The 18,528-nt window shown below is 42.3% G+C and overlaps 1 protein-coding gene across 2 annotated transcripts in view; it reads right to left on the minus strand.

The window, feature by feature from the left end:
• The window catches only part of LOC310966203 (eukaryotic translation initiation factor 4B-like), a 41,210-nt gene that overhangs the window by 12,536 nt on the left and 10,146 nt on the right, over nt 1-18,528 (minus strand). For both annotated transcript variants that reach the window (XR_014593803.1, XM_083940058.1), the window contains exons 4-6: nt 17,951-18,067; nt 17,763-17,817; nt 10,152-10,298 (exon numbers count right to left, since the gene is read on the minus strand). Coding sequence is in view for 1 of the 2 variants with exons in the window: in XM_083940058.1 (XP_083796184.1) it covers nt 10,152-10,298; nt 17,763-17,817; nt 17,951-18,067 (319 nt within the window). In the remaining variant the exon portion in view is untranslated. The remainder of the gene's footprint in view (nt 1-10,151; nt 10,299-17,762; nt 17,818-17,950; nt 18,068-18,528) is intronic.

Here is an 18,528-nt window from a genome sequence, read left to right on the forward strand (position 1 = left end):
AAAGCCACAGCACAAAATGAGGCTGCTGTAAAGGCAAGTTATATCGTGGCAGAAGAAATCGCCAAATCAACCCGACCCTTTAATGAGGGAGTTTGTTAAAAAGTGCATGCTGAAAGTTTGTGACCAACGACTAAAGGAGACGGTTAAGTTTAGACGACAAAAGTTGTGTGCCCAGAGAAAAAGCAGGCCTTTTCAAACGTAAGCCTGAGCAGAAACACAATAGCTGAGCGCACATGTGATCCTGACACCAATCTGCATGACCAGCTGATGGAAAAGGGAAAAGATTTTGTTTCTTTTTCCCTTGCTGTGGACGAGAGCACTGACATGTCTGATACTGCGCAGCTGTCAGTCTTCATCCGCGGTGTCGACTCAAATCTGTGTGTTACGGAGGAGCTGTTGGGATTTAAATCCATGCATGGCACAACCACAGGGAAGGAAATCTTTGAGGAAGTTTTTCAAATGTGTAGCTGAAATAAACCTGCCGTGGGATAAACTCGTGGGACTCGTTAACCGCTGATGGTGCGCCAGCGATGAGTGGTAAAAAGAATGGACTGGTGGGCAGGATTTGTGAAAAGATGCGGGAAGAGAACTGTGCAGGTGAGCTATCTGTTTATCACTGCATCATACATCAAGAGTCACTGTGTGCTAAAGCCCTAAAGTTGGAACATGTCATGACCACAGTAACACAAGTTGTCAACTTTATAAGAGCCAAAGGTCTGAATCACCGCCAGTTTAAGTCTTTTCTGGACTAGTTTGGTTCGGAACACACAAACATGCCGTATCACACAGAGGTGAGATGGTTAAGCCGTGGGAAAAGTACTGAACAGACTTTTCGGGCTGCGTGAAGAAATATGTCAGTTTCTGCAAAGCAAAGGACACAGCAGAGCTCCGGGAGCAAAAGTTTCTGTGTGAGCTGGCCTTTCTCTGTCACATCTCAAGCATTCTTGATGCGCTGAACCTGCAGCTACAGGGGCGGGGCCGCATCATCACAGATATGTACTCGTCAGTGAGAGCTTTTAAAACTAAACTCTGCCTGTGGGAGAATCAGCTGCTGCAAGGAAACCATGGCCATTTCCCCTGCTGCCAAGCCAATAAAACGCAGATCTCTACCGCCGTGTGCGCACAGTTTGCTGAAAAAGTCAGTGTACTCGCCGCTGAGTTTAGCCGGCGATTTGGCGACTTTGATGGTCAGAAATGTAGATTTGAACTGCTTAGTAATCCCTTCGCAGTTGATGTGGAAAAAGCACCAACTAACCTCTAAATGGAGCTGATTGAACTCCAGTTTGATGACACGCTGAAGTCAAAGTATGATTAGTTGGCGCCGCACAGTTTCCACAATTCATCCCTGACACAGTGCCTCAGCTCCGCACCCAAGCTGCTCAATTGCTCTCCATGTTTGGCAGCACTTATCTATGTGAGCAACTTTTCTCCTCAATGAAGATGACGAAAACGTCTCACAGGATACGTCTGACTGATGAACACCTTCGTTCGATAATGAAGGTTGCCTCAGCTCAAAGCCTGAACCCCGACATTAATGAACTAGCATCCAAGAAAAGATGCCAGGTATCTGGCTTGGGCACATCAGATTAGAGCAGTGTGTCGCAAACTGAGCAGTAAAAAGGCCTGAATGGTTGATTTATTCGTTATTTTTTCAAATTTATTAATAGCCTGTGGAAAAAGTGAATGTTGATATTTACCTCAGAAGGCTGCAAATAGAAAAGACGCATTACATTTTTATTAAATATGCCATTGATGTTTTTTGAAATTTGATTTTGCACTATTAAGTTATACAAGCGTTGCTTGTTCCATATTCAGTGTTAAAGCAAATCAGTGTAGCAAACTGAGCAATAATTAACGTTTTATTCATGCACTGTCTCTTGCTACTTCAAGGCTTGAATGTTAGATTCATTCATTATTTTATTTTCAAATGTATTAATAGCCTGTGGAAAAAGTGAATGTTGATATTTACCTCAGAAGGCTGCAAATAGAAAAGACGCATTCAATTTTCATTTAAAATGCCATTGATATTTTTTAATTATTATTAGAAACTCGATTTTGCATGTCACTATAAAGTAATATAAGCCTTGCTTGTTCCATATTCAATGCAAAACTTGTTTGGGTCCCTATTAAAAGGTTAATTTGTTCAACCTTGGCCCGCAGCTTTGTTCAGTTTTAAATTTTTGCCCACTCTGTATTTGAGTTTGACACCCCTGATGTAAGGGATTATACTTCTTACTCCTACAGGCATCAAACCTTCTCAAGAATTGATTTGTTCCTAATTTCTCAAGATATTGTTAAAAATGTGACAAAGATCGATACAGCCAATAGCGATATCTGATCATAGTCATTCATATTTACCATGAATTAAAATCAGCTCCAGTGTGTTTTAAACAGTGGAAGGTCAACGATTCTCTGGTCAGAGACCCAGAAATAAAGTGAATACATTCATACATTTTTGGATATTAATAAAAACGTGATTTGCCAATGATATGGGAAGCATTAAAATGTTGCCTCAGAGGGGAGCCAATTAAGATCGGTAGCTTCAAGAAGAAGCTACAGCAGCAAGAGGAAAGAAAATTGCTAACAAAAAGTAAGCTGTTAAAGTTCACTGTCAAACGAGTACAAGAATGAAATATGGAACTACAGAACCGTGCAAACTAAATTAATCTTTATTTACATGGCACTTTTCATACTTTGACAGTAGCACAAAGTGCCTTACAGAAAATAAAAGCAAAACAAAACATGAACAAAAACACCATGAAAACCCAAAACTCCAACCCCCAAAAATATACACAAAGACATACACACACATACACTATCTGTTGCTGAGGAGACATGGCTGGGCACCGAGATCTGAGGTGAGGAAGAATCTACCTTTGGTGGCCGCGCACACCAAGAGGAATCATGGTCCATGGCTGCAGGGGGCGCCTCTACGTGGACCCCCGACCCCCCCCAGGCAGACAGGAGGCTCCACACCACAGTGTAGAGCTCTCAAGCCAGCCAGGCCAGGGCCGTCCACGGGACAGCACCCCCCCCCATCAGTGGAACAGAAACAACTCTCGGTGTGGTTGGCCCCCAGGAGGAAACACTTGAAAACCGAGGGGCTAAAACAGTCAAATAAGATTAAAAAAAGTATAGAAGCTAAAGACTGAGGGAGTAAAAACAGTCAAAACTGTAAAATAAGATAAAAGGCTGTTCCATAATTGAGGGCCATAATAACTGAATACCGCCTCCACATGTGTTTTGGTTCTTACTTGTGGTATGGTTAAAAGGCCAGCACCGGAGGAACTCAGGGTCCGTGAGGGTCGATAGGGTAAAAGTATTTCAGATAAATAAGAAGGCCCGAGACCATTAAGACATTTAAAAACTAGTAAAAGAACATTAAAATCGATCCTGAAGAACACAGGGAGCCAATGCAGCGATTTTAAAACTGGCGTGATGTGCTCCTGGTCCTCATCAGCACGCGTGCGGCTGAGTTCTGTAGTAATTGTAAGCTGTACATGTTCTTTTTGGGAAGACCAGAGAGCAGGGCATTACAATAATCTAAACAAACGAGAGATAAGAGCATGCATCCGCGCTGGCCTGAGAGAAACGGGTGGACTCTGGCTAAGATGGTTAAAACCTATCTTTGTCATGTTTTTGATGTCTGGAATAAAAGAGATCACACCCACATTTTGAGGGTTTAAAATCCTGTAACATTGGTAAAAGTTTCTCTCTGGCCTTCATTGACTAAAATCAGGAAGCTTGCTGCCATCCATGACTTGAGATCTAAAATGCAGTTAAAAACGACATCAGGATACACGGCGATGTACAGTTGCGTGTCGTCAGCATAACTATGAAAGCTGATGCCGTGTCTCCTGATGACGTCCCCGAGGGGAAGCATGTCAAGGTTAAAAAGAGTCGGACCTAAAATTGACCCTTATGGAACCCCACACTTTATCTTATGGGTTCCTGAGGAACAAGTATCCGTAAAACTGAAAAATGATGACATCAGAAGAGAAAAAATTGAATATAAACTTAAGAGAGCAAAATTAAATGATTATGAAAGTGAGGAAATGATTGAAAAAGATGACAAAAAATAAAATTACTCGATACCCTCCGATCCAGATCAAATAAAACCTTTACTGAGTTTTACAAACAGCTTCATGAGTCTGAAGGAACGCTTTTTAATAATGTAAAGCTCCCCTTCCTAACAGAAGAAGAAAACACACAGAGCAGCCCATAACTATCTGAAATAAATCAGGCCATAAATTATTTTTCTAAAAAGAAATATCCGGGGCCTGATGGTTATAATGCAGAGTTCTATCAGGAGTTCAGTGGGGATCTATCACCCCTCCTTTTGCAGATGTATTAAGCATCACATGAAAACGTCAGTTTTCCACCGTCATTTAATCATTCACATATTACATTAACCCATAAAAAAAGGTAAAAGGAACTATTGCCGAATATCTCTAGCCAACCTGGATAACCTTCTTGCAGCAAGATTATTGAAGTTGATTGTTAAGCTGATACATGAAACCAAACTGGCTTCATGAGGAAACGATACTCATCTGATAATACAAAGAAATTATTTAATATACAACATACAAAAAAAACTCCCTCTGTCAGCCACACTGTGTAGTGTTTGACCGCATTGAATGGTCATACTTGTTTTGGGCTCTACAGAAATATGGGTTCGGCACCAACTTTATACAGTGGATCAAAATGCTCTACCACAATCCTATGGCTTCAGTAAGAACAAATTACTTCTTTTCAAAATCATTCACTTTACAACGAGGCGCAAAACAATGGTGCCCAATTTCAGGTCTCCTATTTAATTTGGTTGAGCCATTAGCTGAGAAAAAAGATCTGAAAATAATATTAAAAAGGCATATATATTGGAAGTCAAACATAAAATATAACTGTACTGTGATGACGTAATTTTGTATTTCACAGATGTAGAATCCTCTCTTCATCTCACACAGATCATTACTCAGTATGGCTCTCTGTCAGGATATAAAGTAAATTGGGAGAAATGTGAATTGATGTCCTTAAATAAAATTTGTACTGTATCATGTGTACGGAATACAAAATAAAATGGAAACGAACAGAATTAACATATCTGGGACAAAAATGACATCAAGTATCCATCAAACCAGATATATTAAACTTACTCAAACCTATAATAAAAGAGCAAATATTGATCGCTGGTAAAGCCTTCCCATACATCTGTGGAGTCGAGTAAATATAAAAATGAATATCCTCCCTACTGTCAAGTATATCTTGAGAATACTATGCACTATTATACAAAAAGCCTGGTTTGATGACTTGCGTAAAGCAATCTTTTGTTCAGTCTGTTGGTGTCTGCAACCTTCAGCCCACTGCCCCAGCATGTGACAGCGAAGAAGATCACACTGGAAACAGACTCAAAACATCCTCACCATCGTCCGGCGGATGTTAAAGGACCTCAGCCTCCTCAGGAAGAAGAGTCCACTTTGGCCCTTTTTGTAGACAGCCTCTGTGTTTCTAGTCCAGTACAAATTATTATAACAGTACACCTCCAGGTACTTATACTCCTCTACAGTGTCCACAGGGACCCCCTGGATGGAGACTGGGGTCACAGGTGTTTTCACGCTCCTCAGATCCACTAGGAGCTCCTTTGTTTTAGTCATGTTGAGCTGCAGATGATTCGGCTCACTCCAAGTGACAAAGTTGCCCACAACAGTCCTGTATTCACTTTTATCCCCCTTTCCAATGCAACCAACTATTGCTGAGTCATCAGAAAACTTCTGAAGGTGGCAGGACTCAGTGAAATAGTTGAAGTCTGAGGTGAAGAGGGTGACCACCTGCATCGCAGCCATCTTCTCACCCAGAAGAGCTGGATGGTGTTGAATGCACTGGAGAAAGTCAAAAAACATAACTCTCACAGTGCTCACAGGCTTGTCCAGATGACTGCAGACTCTGTTCAGCAGGTAGGTGATGCAATCCTCAACTCCCAGGCGGGGCTGGAGGGTGAACAGTAGTGGATCAGTGAAGGGTCCGACCATAGGCCTTAGCTGCTCCAGGACGAGTCTCTCCATGGTCTTCATGATGTGGGACTTCAGGGCCACTGGTCTGTAGTCCTGAGGGCCACTGTGACATGACGTCTTTGGCACAGGCACAAGGCAGGGCGTATTCCACAGCACAGGAACTCTCTGGAGGTGCAGGCTTAGGCTGAAGACTTGACTGAGTACTCCACATAGCTGGGGGGCACAGGCTTTAAGCACCCTGGAAATACGCCATTGAGGCCCGCAGCTTTGCCAGAGTAGAGTCTCGTCAGCTGTCTCCTCACCAGGTCAGGCGTGAAGGACACTGTAGAGGTGTCTGTTAGGGGACGGTCGTCAGGTTGTGGAGGACATGATGTAGAGCAGGGCGGAGGGGTGGAATAGGTAGGCGTGAAGTGAGGTGGTTGAGGGGCCGGCAGCAGCAGAGTTATGTGGGGGATTGGCCACAGTATCAAACCTATTGAATAATAGGTTTAGTTCGTTGGCCTGGTCCACATGGTCCTCCAACCCCGTGCTACCAGTCTTCTGGAACCCGGTAATAGTTCTCATGCCACTCCTCACATCCCTCATGTTGTTTCGCTGGAGTTTTTTCTCCAGCTTTCTCCTATAATTGTCTTTAGCCTCCCTGATTTTAAGTCTGAGAACCCCTTGCACTCTCCTCACCTCATCACGGTTGCCATCTCTGAATGCTCTCTTCTTTTCATTCAGGACGGCCTTAAAGTCCTTGGTGATCCAGGATTTGTTGTTGGCGTAGCAGGTTACAGTCCGAGCTGGGACATTGCAGTCCATGCAAAAATGTATGTAGTCTGTGATGCACTCAGTGACCCCATTGATGTGGCTCAAAGTGCAGGCCAGTCAGTCACTTCAAAGCAGCCCTGGTCGCTATGCCAGCCGGCATTAGCGCGATCAACTGTTCTCCGGAGTAAACAAAGACAGCATGTCCCAGTGGAAGCGGCATTGATAAAAAGCATTTTTTGATTGACAGCTAAATGAGCGAATCAGCGATCTTGAAGAATAAACATCCCGTTCTGAATTGATCCGGAGACTTTACCGATCCCCACAGCTTTGTCTTTGTTAAAAACAACTAGCCTTGTTTGGTGACTCTGTTCTGTCACTGCGGTGCTTCGCCCCCCGTCACGATCACTCTCACTCATAGGCGGTCACACTTCACACTGGAAAAAACGCCTAGTTGATATGACAAGGTCACGGATAAATTTCTTGAATAGGAAGGGTAGAATTTATAAACTAAATTCTGCCACTGGTCTATACTATATGAAAACATTACCTAGGGTACTGACTAGGGATGCTCGATATTGGCTTTTCTGCCGATATCCAATATTCCGATATTGTCCAACCCTTAATTTCCGATACCGATATCACCCGATACCGATATATGCAGCCTTTTTACACCAAAAATTCATCACATATCACCTATTATGGAATTAACACATTATGCCTAATTTTATTGTGATGCCCCACTGGATGCATACATAAATGCAACACGGCTTTTCAATTGTAAACACAGTCCGTACAAAATAAGTTATTGAAAAAAGTGCCATTCATTTATTTGTTTGTGTTTTTAGAGAGAATATTTTGCCTCAAACACACTACAGACAACATCACAACAAGGAAGATGCATATCTTCAGTCCAGAGTAGTAAACAAACATAGTCCTCTTTTTCCAGACTGAGTAACCGGCTGTAACTTGACAAATAATACAATCAATAAATCAGCAGTCAAGCTCAACATGCTAACCTGTATTGGATCTAATGGATACAGCACCAGAAATTACCTTCTCGACGTGACTGTAAACAATGCTGCACAATTGAGGTCAGCACTGGTCTGAGAAATAGTTGTGACTGAGCGTTATACAGACATAACGGGGCTCGAGGAACTCCACACGTTTGGTGAATCCGGCATCCTGAACGATAGAAAAAGTTTGTTTCTCTGTGTCGGCTGTTGCTTCTTTTCATCACTTTGCTGCACAGATGTATCGAATAACTCCGCATTATTCTTCTTCAGGTGGATGATCAAATTAGATGTATTAAAGGAAGACGCCTTGTTTCCTCCTCTCATAACCAACGCCTTGCAGTCATTTCAAAGCGCACATTCACTGTTAGTAGATGACACTTGGAAATACTTCCAAACCACGGACATCTCATGCACCGGGAGAGCTGAAGCTTGTTAGCCACGGTTAGCAACCTACGAGTGAAGCGTGTTGTTGTTGTTATACGTCATCAAGCACGCGCCTGTAAACGGCCCGTGTTGCATTCAGGTACACTCGGAAATGCTGAAGCCTACAGAACTATTATCAGTTGTAAAAACCAGATACCGATAATTCCCGATATTACATTTTTAACTCAATATCGGCCGATAATATCGGTGGGCCGATATTATCGGACATCCCTAGTACTGACTGGAACTTCCATTTAAGTATCATTTGACATTTTAAAGTAATGTGCAAAGGTCTTAAGAATTGATAAAGATACCTCAATCAGCCAATATGGCAGAACCCAAATATAACAGTGAACAAAAAGGTTATTAACCGGTAAAACTTTAAGGACAATGGAGTTACTAGGCTTTGTCACATATTTTCTAATAAGTCAAATTGTTTTAAAAACTTAAATGGTTAATCACTGATTATATTATTCAAAAGAGTGAGTACTTGATCTTAAGGCACTCAACTGAAAAATGTGTGTCATAGATAAGCTGAGAATTCAAATGAAAATGCAGTTAAATTATGGTATTCAACTCTGAATGATAACATTGGTGATCAATTTGTGCAAAAAAATCTCAAACTTCCAATTTGGCTGAGATGGAGTAGACACATGTCAAGTCTTGCTCCCCCAACTTTTGATAATTACTTAGTCTGTATTATTCATGTCTCATCAATGCATGTTACTAATTCAACTTCTTCCCTGGAGTTGTTTGTGCTTTGTCGTCTCGCAGGTCTCTGCTGATCGTGGTGGTGCCTGCTGCCGTGGTCCTGCATGACGCTTCATGCTGCTGTTATTACTATTAGTCATATATACTATCACTAGTCTTATAAATTATAAAATTTGTAGCCATAGAAACACCATCAGTGGAATGTCTCGCTGTACCGTAGCTGCTGTTGCCGCTACTCATCATTGATCATGTTCGTCATAATTATTATCATTTTCATATTCTATCACCTTAGCTGTGCTTGTTCCTACTATTCTGTTGTTTTAACTGCCATAACATACAAGTCATATTCACATTACTATAGATATTATAGTTACTGTTACGCTTTGGTTGCTTGCATCTCTGGAAGTGTGTCTGTCTCTGTCTTTTGTCTGTCTGTCTTTCTCTCTCCTTTTCTTCCGCCTCAACCAGTGCAGACAGATTTTCTGTATTTTTTCAACCCCTTCCAATTTGTCTTAAATAAATTTTTACTAATATAAACCAACAACTTAATGCCTTTATTTAGCAGAATAAACCAGGCCTCAAAACGCTTAATGGCCTGTATGACGGAGGTGTTTTTGCGTCCTTTGCATCAGTCTTGGACAAATACAGCCGGCCTAATAGTGACTTTTTCCGGTACTTTCAAATAAGATATTTTATCCAAAAGAAATTCCCACATTTTCCGAACCGCCCCCTGAAGCTGAGATGGACCAATTCCTGTCTCTCAACGTACAACACAAATGACTGATATGTCATTTATAATAAGATTCCTCTTCTGCGCTCAGTCCCTACTGGCTCACCTTAAAATGCATGGGAAAAGGACATTCTGAAACTGCTCCACTCATCCTCGATTTGTGCCAGGCACAATGCTTCATAGAGCCCATTTCACCAACGCTAAACTGGCTAAGATATACCCTAGTCACAGTGGCGCTTGTAACCCCCCCCCCCCCCCCCCCCCCCCTCCCTCTCTCCTTGTTTTTTGTAAGCGTTTGTTGAGGAGAGTTGGGCTCCACTCTGAGAGACACACGTGGAGATGGAGTTACACTGTTTGTATTAACAGAGTGAAAGTACCGAATTCCAGGTACTGATATCGGTTCAAATTGCACAACCCCTACTTCTGTCCAACGCTGCAAACACAATTGTCCTGGGATCAAGTGTAAAAATAAATATGGATGTCAAAGCAAAAACCAAGCCAATTCTGACTCACTCTCTCCAAAGGCATCATCTCTATTGGGAGGTCCGTCATCGGCATCTGCACTGGGCCGAGCCCTCCAGTCACTGTTTGTCTTGTCAGGTCCCATGTCCGACATCCGTCCACCCCTGTCTCGGCCTCCCATAGATCCATTGTCTCTCTCTGATGTGTGAAGAAAAAGAAAAAGATATATCTTGTCATAGTGGCTAGGGCTGTACGATATGGTCTAAAAATGTACTGTATATGGAGATATCATTTTAAACAGACTTAACATTATTATCACAGTATATTGATTGTATTATATCTTTAAAGTTCTATAAGACAGACAGACAGACAGACAGAAAGAATCATTAATTATCAACATGCAGTGACTGAATAGATGAGAAACCTAAATCAAATCAGTATTTAGTTTGACCACCCTTTGCCTTCAAAACAGCATCATTTCGTCCATGTTCACTCACACAGTCTTTGAAGGAACTCGACTCGTAGGTTGTTCCAAACATCTTGGAGAACGAACCACAGATCTTCTGTGGATGTAGACCTCAAATATTTCTGTGTCTCTGCATGTAATACCAGACAGACTGGGTGATGAGATCAGGGCTCTGTGGGGCCACTCCATCACTTCATCAGGACTTCTTCTTTACTCTGAATATAGTTCTTAATGACATTGGCTGTCTGTTTGGGCTCATTGTCCTGCTGCAGAATACATTGGGGGCCAATCACACACCTCCCTCTGGAGCAATCTGCTTGCTGCTTTGCTACAGTGCGGACGCTTTTCTGCTTGCTCTCGCCTTTGCTTGCATTTTTTGCTACTATCTGCTACTATTTGCTTCTCCTCAATAAGAAACAAAGAGCAACAGCTGGATACTTACAAAACCAGTGGGATTATATTTCTTTTAGATAACAGAGACATTTTTCAATATTTTTACGACTTCCTCAACGCTAGGCAGGGAGGCCTACCATTCAAGATAAGCCTGAGCCTGTGCTACAGTGCTAAAGGTAATCACCAGAAGATGCCTCCCTTCTCTATGGAAGATTACCACAAACTACTACAGAAGATTTTGCTGCTGGAAACAAAAATTAATCGGTTAGAAGTATTTATAGAAGTGAATGGATATTGTGACAACAATACCACCCTAGCACTGACTGAAAACAGTGGACAGGGGCATGCCAGAACTCAGCAAACTAGCAACGATGAAGCTACGAGGAAACGGGAGGTCCCTGTACAGGGTAATAAATCTACCAGCGATAATTCTCCCTGGAACACACTTGGGGCAAAGCCAAAGAGAAGACCACCTCCCTGCGACAAGGGAGAACGGATAACCGGGAGGACCCAGCGCCCCGATCTCTGATCTGACCGGTTGGCCTGCGCTACCATCTCTATCCAGGCATAGCGCTTCATCAACTCCCCTGCCATGGAGGACACAGCAGCGGACAGCTGAGAAGAGGAAAAGTACCAAGAAACTTCCCCAGCAAGCAAGTGTTCAACTAAAGAACAGGTTTGCTCCACTGTTGTCGGACAATGGATCCCCCTCTGATTGCCTGAATAACCCACCATCACCACGCAGAAGGGTAAGACCTGCTAACTTAAAACCACCGAGAAAGCTAACAAGTGGGCCTGAAAATCTGATTGTGGGTGACTTTTCTGTAAAAGATATGAAAAGCAATAATAACACCAAAGTGCTCTGCTTTCCGAAGGATACGGTGTCTGACTTGGAAAAAAGAATCCTGGATATTGTGGCTGCACACCCAAATGTGAAAAATATCATTCTGCACATTGGTTTTAATGACATTGAAAAACAACAATCAAGTGAGCTGAGAGAGCACTTTAATAAACTCTTTGAAACAGTCAGCGCTGTGAATGCTGAGGTGTTTATCAGTGGTCCTCTACCCCCGATCAGGAGAGGAGCTGAGAGATTCAGTCGACTTTACTCGCTGAATGAGTGGCTCTCCAGCGTTTTTCTTGCTCGTTCGATGCATTTTATTGACAATTTTAGCTTTTTCTGGGACCGCAGGCATCTTTTTAAGGCAGACGGACTTTGTCTAAATAAGCTGGGAGTAAAGCTTTTCATGACCAACATGTCTTACTTCCTGCGTCATCCATCTATCATCACTGCCAAGGACAAGAGACAAGAGGAACCAACGGATAAGACAGACACAACACAGCTTATCATGAACGTCGAAGGAGGACCGCCATTGCAAAAGGAGAGCGCTGACCATGAGAGACACCGGAGCAAAGAGGAGACGTGTCCATCCCCCTCTACCTCCCCTTTCATTTCAAATGGGCTTGAAGATCCCTCCCCCACACCCCCCAAGCCTAAATCCAGGTCTCCATCCTTCTCCCTCCCTCAAGTAAGCCTTTCTCCCCCCTTATCCCCTTTGGAGTTCCGGGAGCTACCCCCACCCACTCCCCGCCCTACTCCTATTTTTACTCCCCTTGACCGACCTCAGCGATCCCCCCCTCAGCGTCATCTCAGTGGCACCTCCCTCCCCCCTCCACAAAGGTGTGCTTCACAAACCCTCAGCCCTACTCCGCCCCTCTTACGTAAACCCCCTCTTCGCCCTCAACGTCCACCTCCAGTAGTTCATTCCAGCTCTGACGCTGCCCACTCCTCCTCCCCCTCATGGCCACCCCCGCCCCGCCCTGACAGCAGTCCTGAATATTATTGATACAAAACAGGGTTCAGCAGTAGACCACATTATCAGCTGGGCCTGGGCCCAAGGCTGCCTACGTCAAAGCTTGGCACCTTCTACATTCCTGTTGTGACTACCAAGAGAGAGAACATTGGGAAACGTAGACACCCTGCTAACCTAAACAATCTCATTCCTATCCTCTCCAAATCAAAGTCAACATCGAAGCCTGTCAATAACACCATCAGGATGGGTCTGCTCAATGTTAGGTCTCTGAATAACAAATCATTTTTAGTCAACGATTTTATTACTACTTCCAAACTTGATTTTATGTTTTTAACTGAAACATGGCTGGAGCAAAATAACAGTGCAAGCATTCTGATCGAGACAGCACCCCCCAACTATAACTTTATTGATGTATGTAGATCTGGGAAAAGGGGGGAAGGGGTTGCTGCTATATTTAAAAAAATATTTCAGGGGAAACAGATGTCACTTGGTGATTTTACATCATTCGAATACCTGTGTGCTGTGTTGAAATGCTCTCCCAAAATTCTTCTGTTAATTATTTACAGGCCACCTAAATACTCAGCAAATTTTTTCGATGATTTTACCGAATTATTGTCTAGTATCTCCACTGACTTTGACTGCCTAGTTATAACTGGTGACTTTAATTTGCATATTGATGATTCGAATGGCAAGGGTGCAAAGGAACTTTTTACTATTTTAGATACATTTGACCTGTCTCAACATGTGAAAGAGGCTACTCATTGTAAAGGACACACCCTGGACCTGATTATCACAAAAGGTCTCAATGTTTCTGATGTTCTTGTGACTGATCTTTCATTGTCTGATCACTTCTGTGTTTTCTTTAATATTTCTTTAATTCCGGAGACACAAACAGAATCAAAGAATGTCAAAAAGCGCTACATCAATGAACATGCTAATGTACTCTTTAAAAATGCCATCTCCTCGCTACCACCTCTAAACCCATGCCATGCTGATGATCTTGTAAACAACTTTAATTCCAAAATTGTGAATATCATAGATGTCATTGCACCGGTTACAGTTAAAACGATTTCTGGTAAGCAAAAGGCACCCTGGAGAAAAGCTGCTGTTGTAACAGCCCAGAGAAGAGAGTGCAGGAAGGCTGAACGAATCTGGCGAAATACAAAACTTCATAGTCACCATGACATCTATAAAGAGAGGCTCCAGGCCTACAATTTAGTCTTAAAAAGTGCTAGAGAAACATTCTTCTCCAATATCATAAACAGCAACACTAATAAGGCCAAAACCCTATTTGCAACTGTCGACAGACTGACCAACCCCCCAACACAAATACCAGCCGAACTCCATTCCACACAGAAATGCAATGAGTTTGCATTCTTTTATACTGATAAAATTGAAGGCATCAGACGTGCCATCAATATCTCAAACAAAAAAGTTGGATCACCACCCCGTTTAGGCCAAAATAACACAGCAATGATGGCAAGCTTTAATGCCATAGACTCTAAAACTCTAGTGGAAACAGTGACCGATCTAAAGCCAACCACCTGCTGTCTCGATGCTTTACCTACCAACTTCTTTAAGAATGTTTTTGACTGCCTATCAACAGACGTATTGCAAATAGTTAATAACTCTATTCAATCGGGCAATTTCCCAAAGGCCTTCAAAACTGCAGTCATTAAACCTCTTCTAAAAAAGCGGAGCCTAGATGCCTCTATTATCAACAACTACAGACCAATTTCAAATCTACCATTCATAAGTAAAATAATTGAGAAAGTTGTACTCCAACAACTAACTCACTTCTTGGCTTCTACTGGCTGCCACAACAACCTCCAGTCAGGATTTAGACCTTTTCATAGCACAGAGACGGCCCTTATTAAAATTATAAATGACATCCGTCTTAACACAGACTCTGGCAAAACTTCAGTACTAATGCTATTGGACCTCAGTGCTGCATTTGACACTGTCGACCACTCAATACTTTTGGACAGGTTGGAAAACTGGGTGGGGCTCTCAGGCACAGTCCTAAACTGGTTCAAGTCATATCTACAAGATAGGAACTATTTTGTTTCCATTGGCGACTTTGTATCAGAACAAACCAACGTAACGTGTGGAGTCCCCCAAGGTTCAATCTTGGGGCCGACTTTATTTAATATCTATATGCTCCCACTAGGACAAATCATGCAAAATAATAACATTGACCACCATTGCTATGCCGATGACACCCAAATCTATGTAGCGCTATCACCAAATGACTATCGCCCCATAGATCTACTGTGCCAGTGCATTGAGCAGGTCAAACACTGGATGTGCCAAAATTTCCTTCAACTAAATGAGGATAAAACTGAGATAATTGTTTATTGGTGCTAAGAAAGAAAGGTCTAAAGTCATCCAACACCTTCAATCACTGTCCCTGAAAACCTCAAATAAAGCCAGAAATCTTGGGGTTATTATGGATTCTGATTTACATTTCGACAGTCACATCAAATCAGTAACAAAATCGGCCTACTATCACCTTAAAAATGTAACAAGACTTAGAGGGCTCATGTCAGCTCAAGACTTAGAAAAACTTGTCCATGCCTTTATAACCAGTAGGCTAGACTACTGTAACGGTCTCCTTGCAGGTCTTCCCAAAAAAACTGTCAGGCAGCTACAGTTTGTTCAGAACGCTGCTGCTAGAGTTCTAACAAAGACCAAAAAATGTGAGCACATTACACCAATTCTTAAATCATTACACTGGCTTCCTGTACGTCAGAGAATTGATTTCAAAATCCTCCTGCTCACATATAAATCACTTCATGGTCTAGGGCCGAGGTATATCACTGATATGCTCCCACTACATAAGCCTTCTAGATCACTAAGATCCTCTGAGACCAATCTGTTAGTGGTTCGCAGAGTAAACTCAAATCAAGGGAAAGCATCTTTCAGTCATTATGCAACAAACAGCTGGAATAAACTTCCTGAAGATTTGAGACTTTCACCCACTCTGACCACTTTTAAAACTAGACTGAAAACTTTTATGTTCACCTTAGCTTTCTGCTAAATCTTCGCACTTTTAACGTCCGCACTGTTTTGATTATTGTCTATGTTTTTATTCTCTTTGTCTTCCTGTAATGCATTTGAATTCATGACATGTTGTGCTGTGAAGCACTTTGAGTCTGCCTTGTGTATGAAAAGTGCTATACAAATAAAGCTGCCTTGCCTTGCCTCCCTGATGGTGTTGCATGATGGATAAGTATCTGCCTGTAATTCTCAGCATTGAGGACACATTAATCCTGACCTAATCTCCAACTCAAACTTGCAAGGAACTTCCTCCAGCAACTGTTACCCGCAGACACTCATTATTGTAACGCTCTCCAGGAAAAAACTGCCTTCTGCTACAGCCAAATATTTCTCTGGACTCATCGGTCCAGAGACCCTGCTGCCATTTTTCTGTACCCCAGTTCCTATGTTTTTGTGCATAGTTGAGTCTCTTGGCCTTGTTTCCACGGTTTGGACGGAAGTGGTCTTCATGGAGGAGTTGCAGCCAAAAAGCCAGCGTCCTCAGGACAGTAGAACGGTGGACCTAGGTCCCACTGGTGTCTGCCAGTTCTGAGCTGATTGCACTTCTGGACATCTTGACATTTTCCTCGTTGATCCTCAACGATGGCCGTTTTGTTTGTTCTTCTTAAAAAAGTTTGAGCAGCACATCTTGAAACCCCAGTCTGCTTTGAAATCTGTGTTTGGAGAGACTTTGCTGATGCAGTATAACTACCTTGCTGTGCTCAGTCTTGCCATGGTGTATGACCTGTGACATGAAACTCTTCTACAACCTCACCTCAGTAGCCTAAAACTTTTGAACAGTAGTGTACGTGTTTATTCAAACAGGTTTCAAAGACAAATACATTTATTTTGAATATTAATTAGAGATAGATATCAGGAAGAGGGAGTCACTCTCCCTGTTTACCGTAACAACAAGCAACGTACAAAACGCCACTGACACATTTACTCAGACAAAACTATAAAGACTGATCAGTGGGTAACCGTGGGCACCGAGGCACAGAGGACAGCTAACGTTAACCATTCTTTTCCTGTTTTTTCCTTCACTACAGCAACCACCCTCCTTTAACCGTAACAGCGGGGCTCAGTGAATTGGTGTTAACAACGGGCTGCTTTGGGCTAAGACGCTGAATCATTGATGTTGTGCTGTTGTGGTGGAACAGTTCTAGTTTGCAGTGAACACATGGCTTCTTTTTTAGGTGTAAAATTATCCCAAACTTAATCTCTGACTTTCTGGTCAGTAGTGGTGTGAATCCGCAGAAATGGTCCATGTGGAACAATGATCCCTGCGCTGACAGGCCACATAACGTGTGAGATAGGAATTCAACAAATCATTGAGACAGAGAATTTGCCTTGAGGAATTTTTTTCTAATCGAGTAACTTACTTGAGTAATTGTTTCAGCCCCACTTGTTGGAGATTAAACAGAGACTTCACAGTGACAGAAAAACAGCATTTCAACTGTGAATGGACAGAAGTATTTGTTTGACTGTGTCAACCTTTCTTTTTCTCAAAGTAGAAAGAGACATTGTGGTGGTGATTTAACCATGGATTTAACCAGACTGAAACGATTTCAACAACACCAACAACAACAGTTGGGCAGAAATAGCGGGAGCACGCGTAGCATTAAGGGCACACATATAGGAAATGCGTGGAGCAAGCCTCCCTGTGCGCCGTTATTTGACAAGCTGCGACTGTTGCCCTGAGATGAAAGAGAGGACAGGAGTCAACATCAGCTACTGAGGCCACAAATTACTTTTTTTCACATAAGCTTCTACTCAAAAGGGCCAGTAAAAATTCCCTTGCAAACCAGATCCGCACACATTGTGTCAAAACGTCTGAGCTGCTCTTCCTGTTACACAATCCATACTGTAGCCAAATTCCTACCGTACTACCATCTATACTGTACTACCCCAACAGCGGTCAGAAGAAGACATAGGAAAAAAAGTTGGTACCTTTATCGTTTGACTGGTCTGCAATATCCACACGGATTCTTCGGTTTCCCAGGTTCTGTTGACATGAACAAATAGCTCAGATTTGTGTGCAATACAACTATGTGGAAAGTCGTTCATGTCAGTTCAGATCCCGGGGTTAAAATAAAAATGCAAACAAATAAAACTAAGTTCTTATTGCGTCCTCTCACCTCCTCATTGAGACTCAGGGCCCTCAGAAGAGAGTCTACGTCATCAAATTCAGCATATCCAAAGCCCTTTAGCCTCTCTGAGTTACTGGGCTCTCGAGGCAGACGCACTGCACTGATCTGGTGATAAGAATAGTGACAGAATAACATAAAACATAGCATGCACTGATCTGGGCACAAAAGTGTAGCGCTCAACCACAAAAGACCAGGAGAAAAAAAATGTAGCAGGCAAAATAATCATAATCATAAGATGTTTAGGCATAAAACGGTTTAAAAAAAACAAACTTGATCCTTAAGCCCAATATGAAGTCCTCAAATGTCTTGTTTTGTCCACATCTCATAAATATTCAGTTTACTGTCAGGAGGAAAGAAACCTGAAAACATTCACATTTGAGAAGCTCGAATCAGAGAACTTTTACCTGTTTTTCTTTAAATTTCTTTTAATCTATGATCAAAATAGTTGCCAAATTATTTAATTGTTGATATCCAACCGATTATATGAAAATCGTTGCAGCTCTAGACCTTATATCAGGGAAGTTGAGTTTTATGACTATGCAATGGTTTACGGTTATCAAAAATAG

The sequence above is a fragment of the Echiichthys vipera genome (assembly GCF_963691815.1).
Source record: "Echiichthys vipera genome assembly, chromosome: Y".
Classification (NCBI taxonomy): domain Eukaryota; kingdom Metazoa; phylum Chordata; class Actinopteri; order Perciformes; family Trachinidae; genus Echiichthys; species Echiichthys vipera.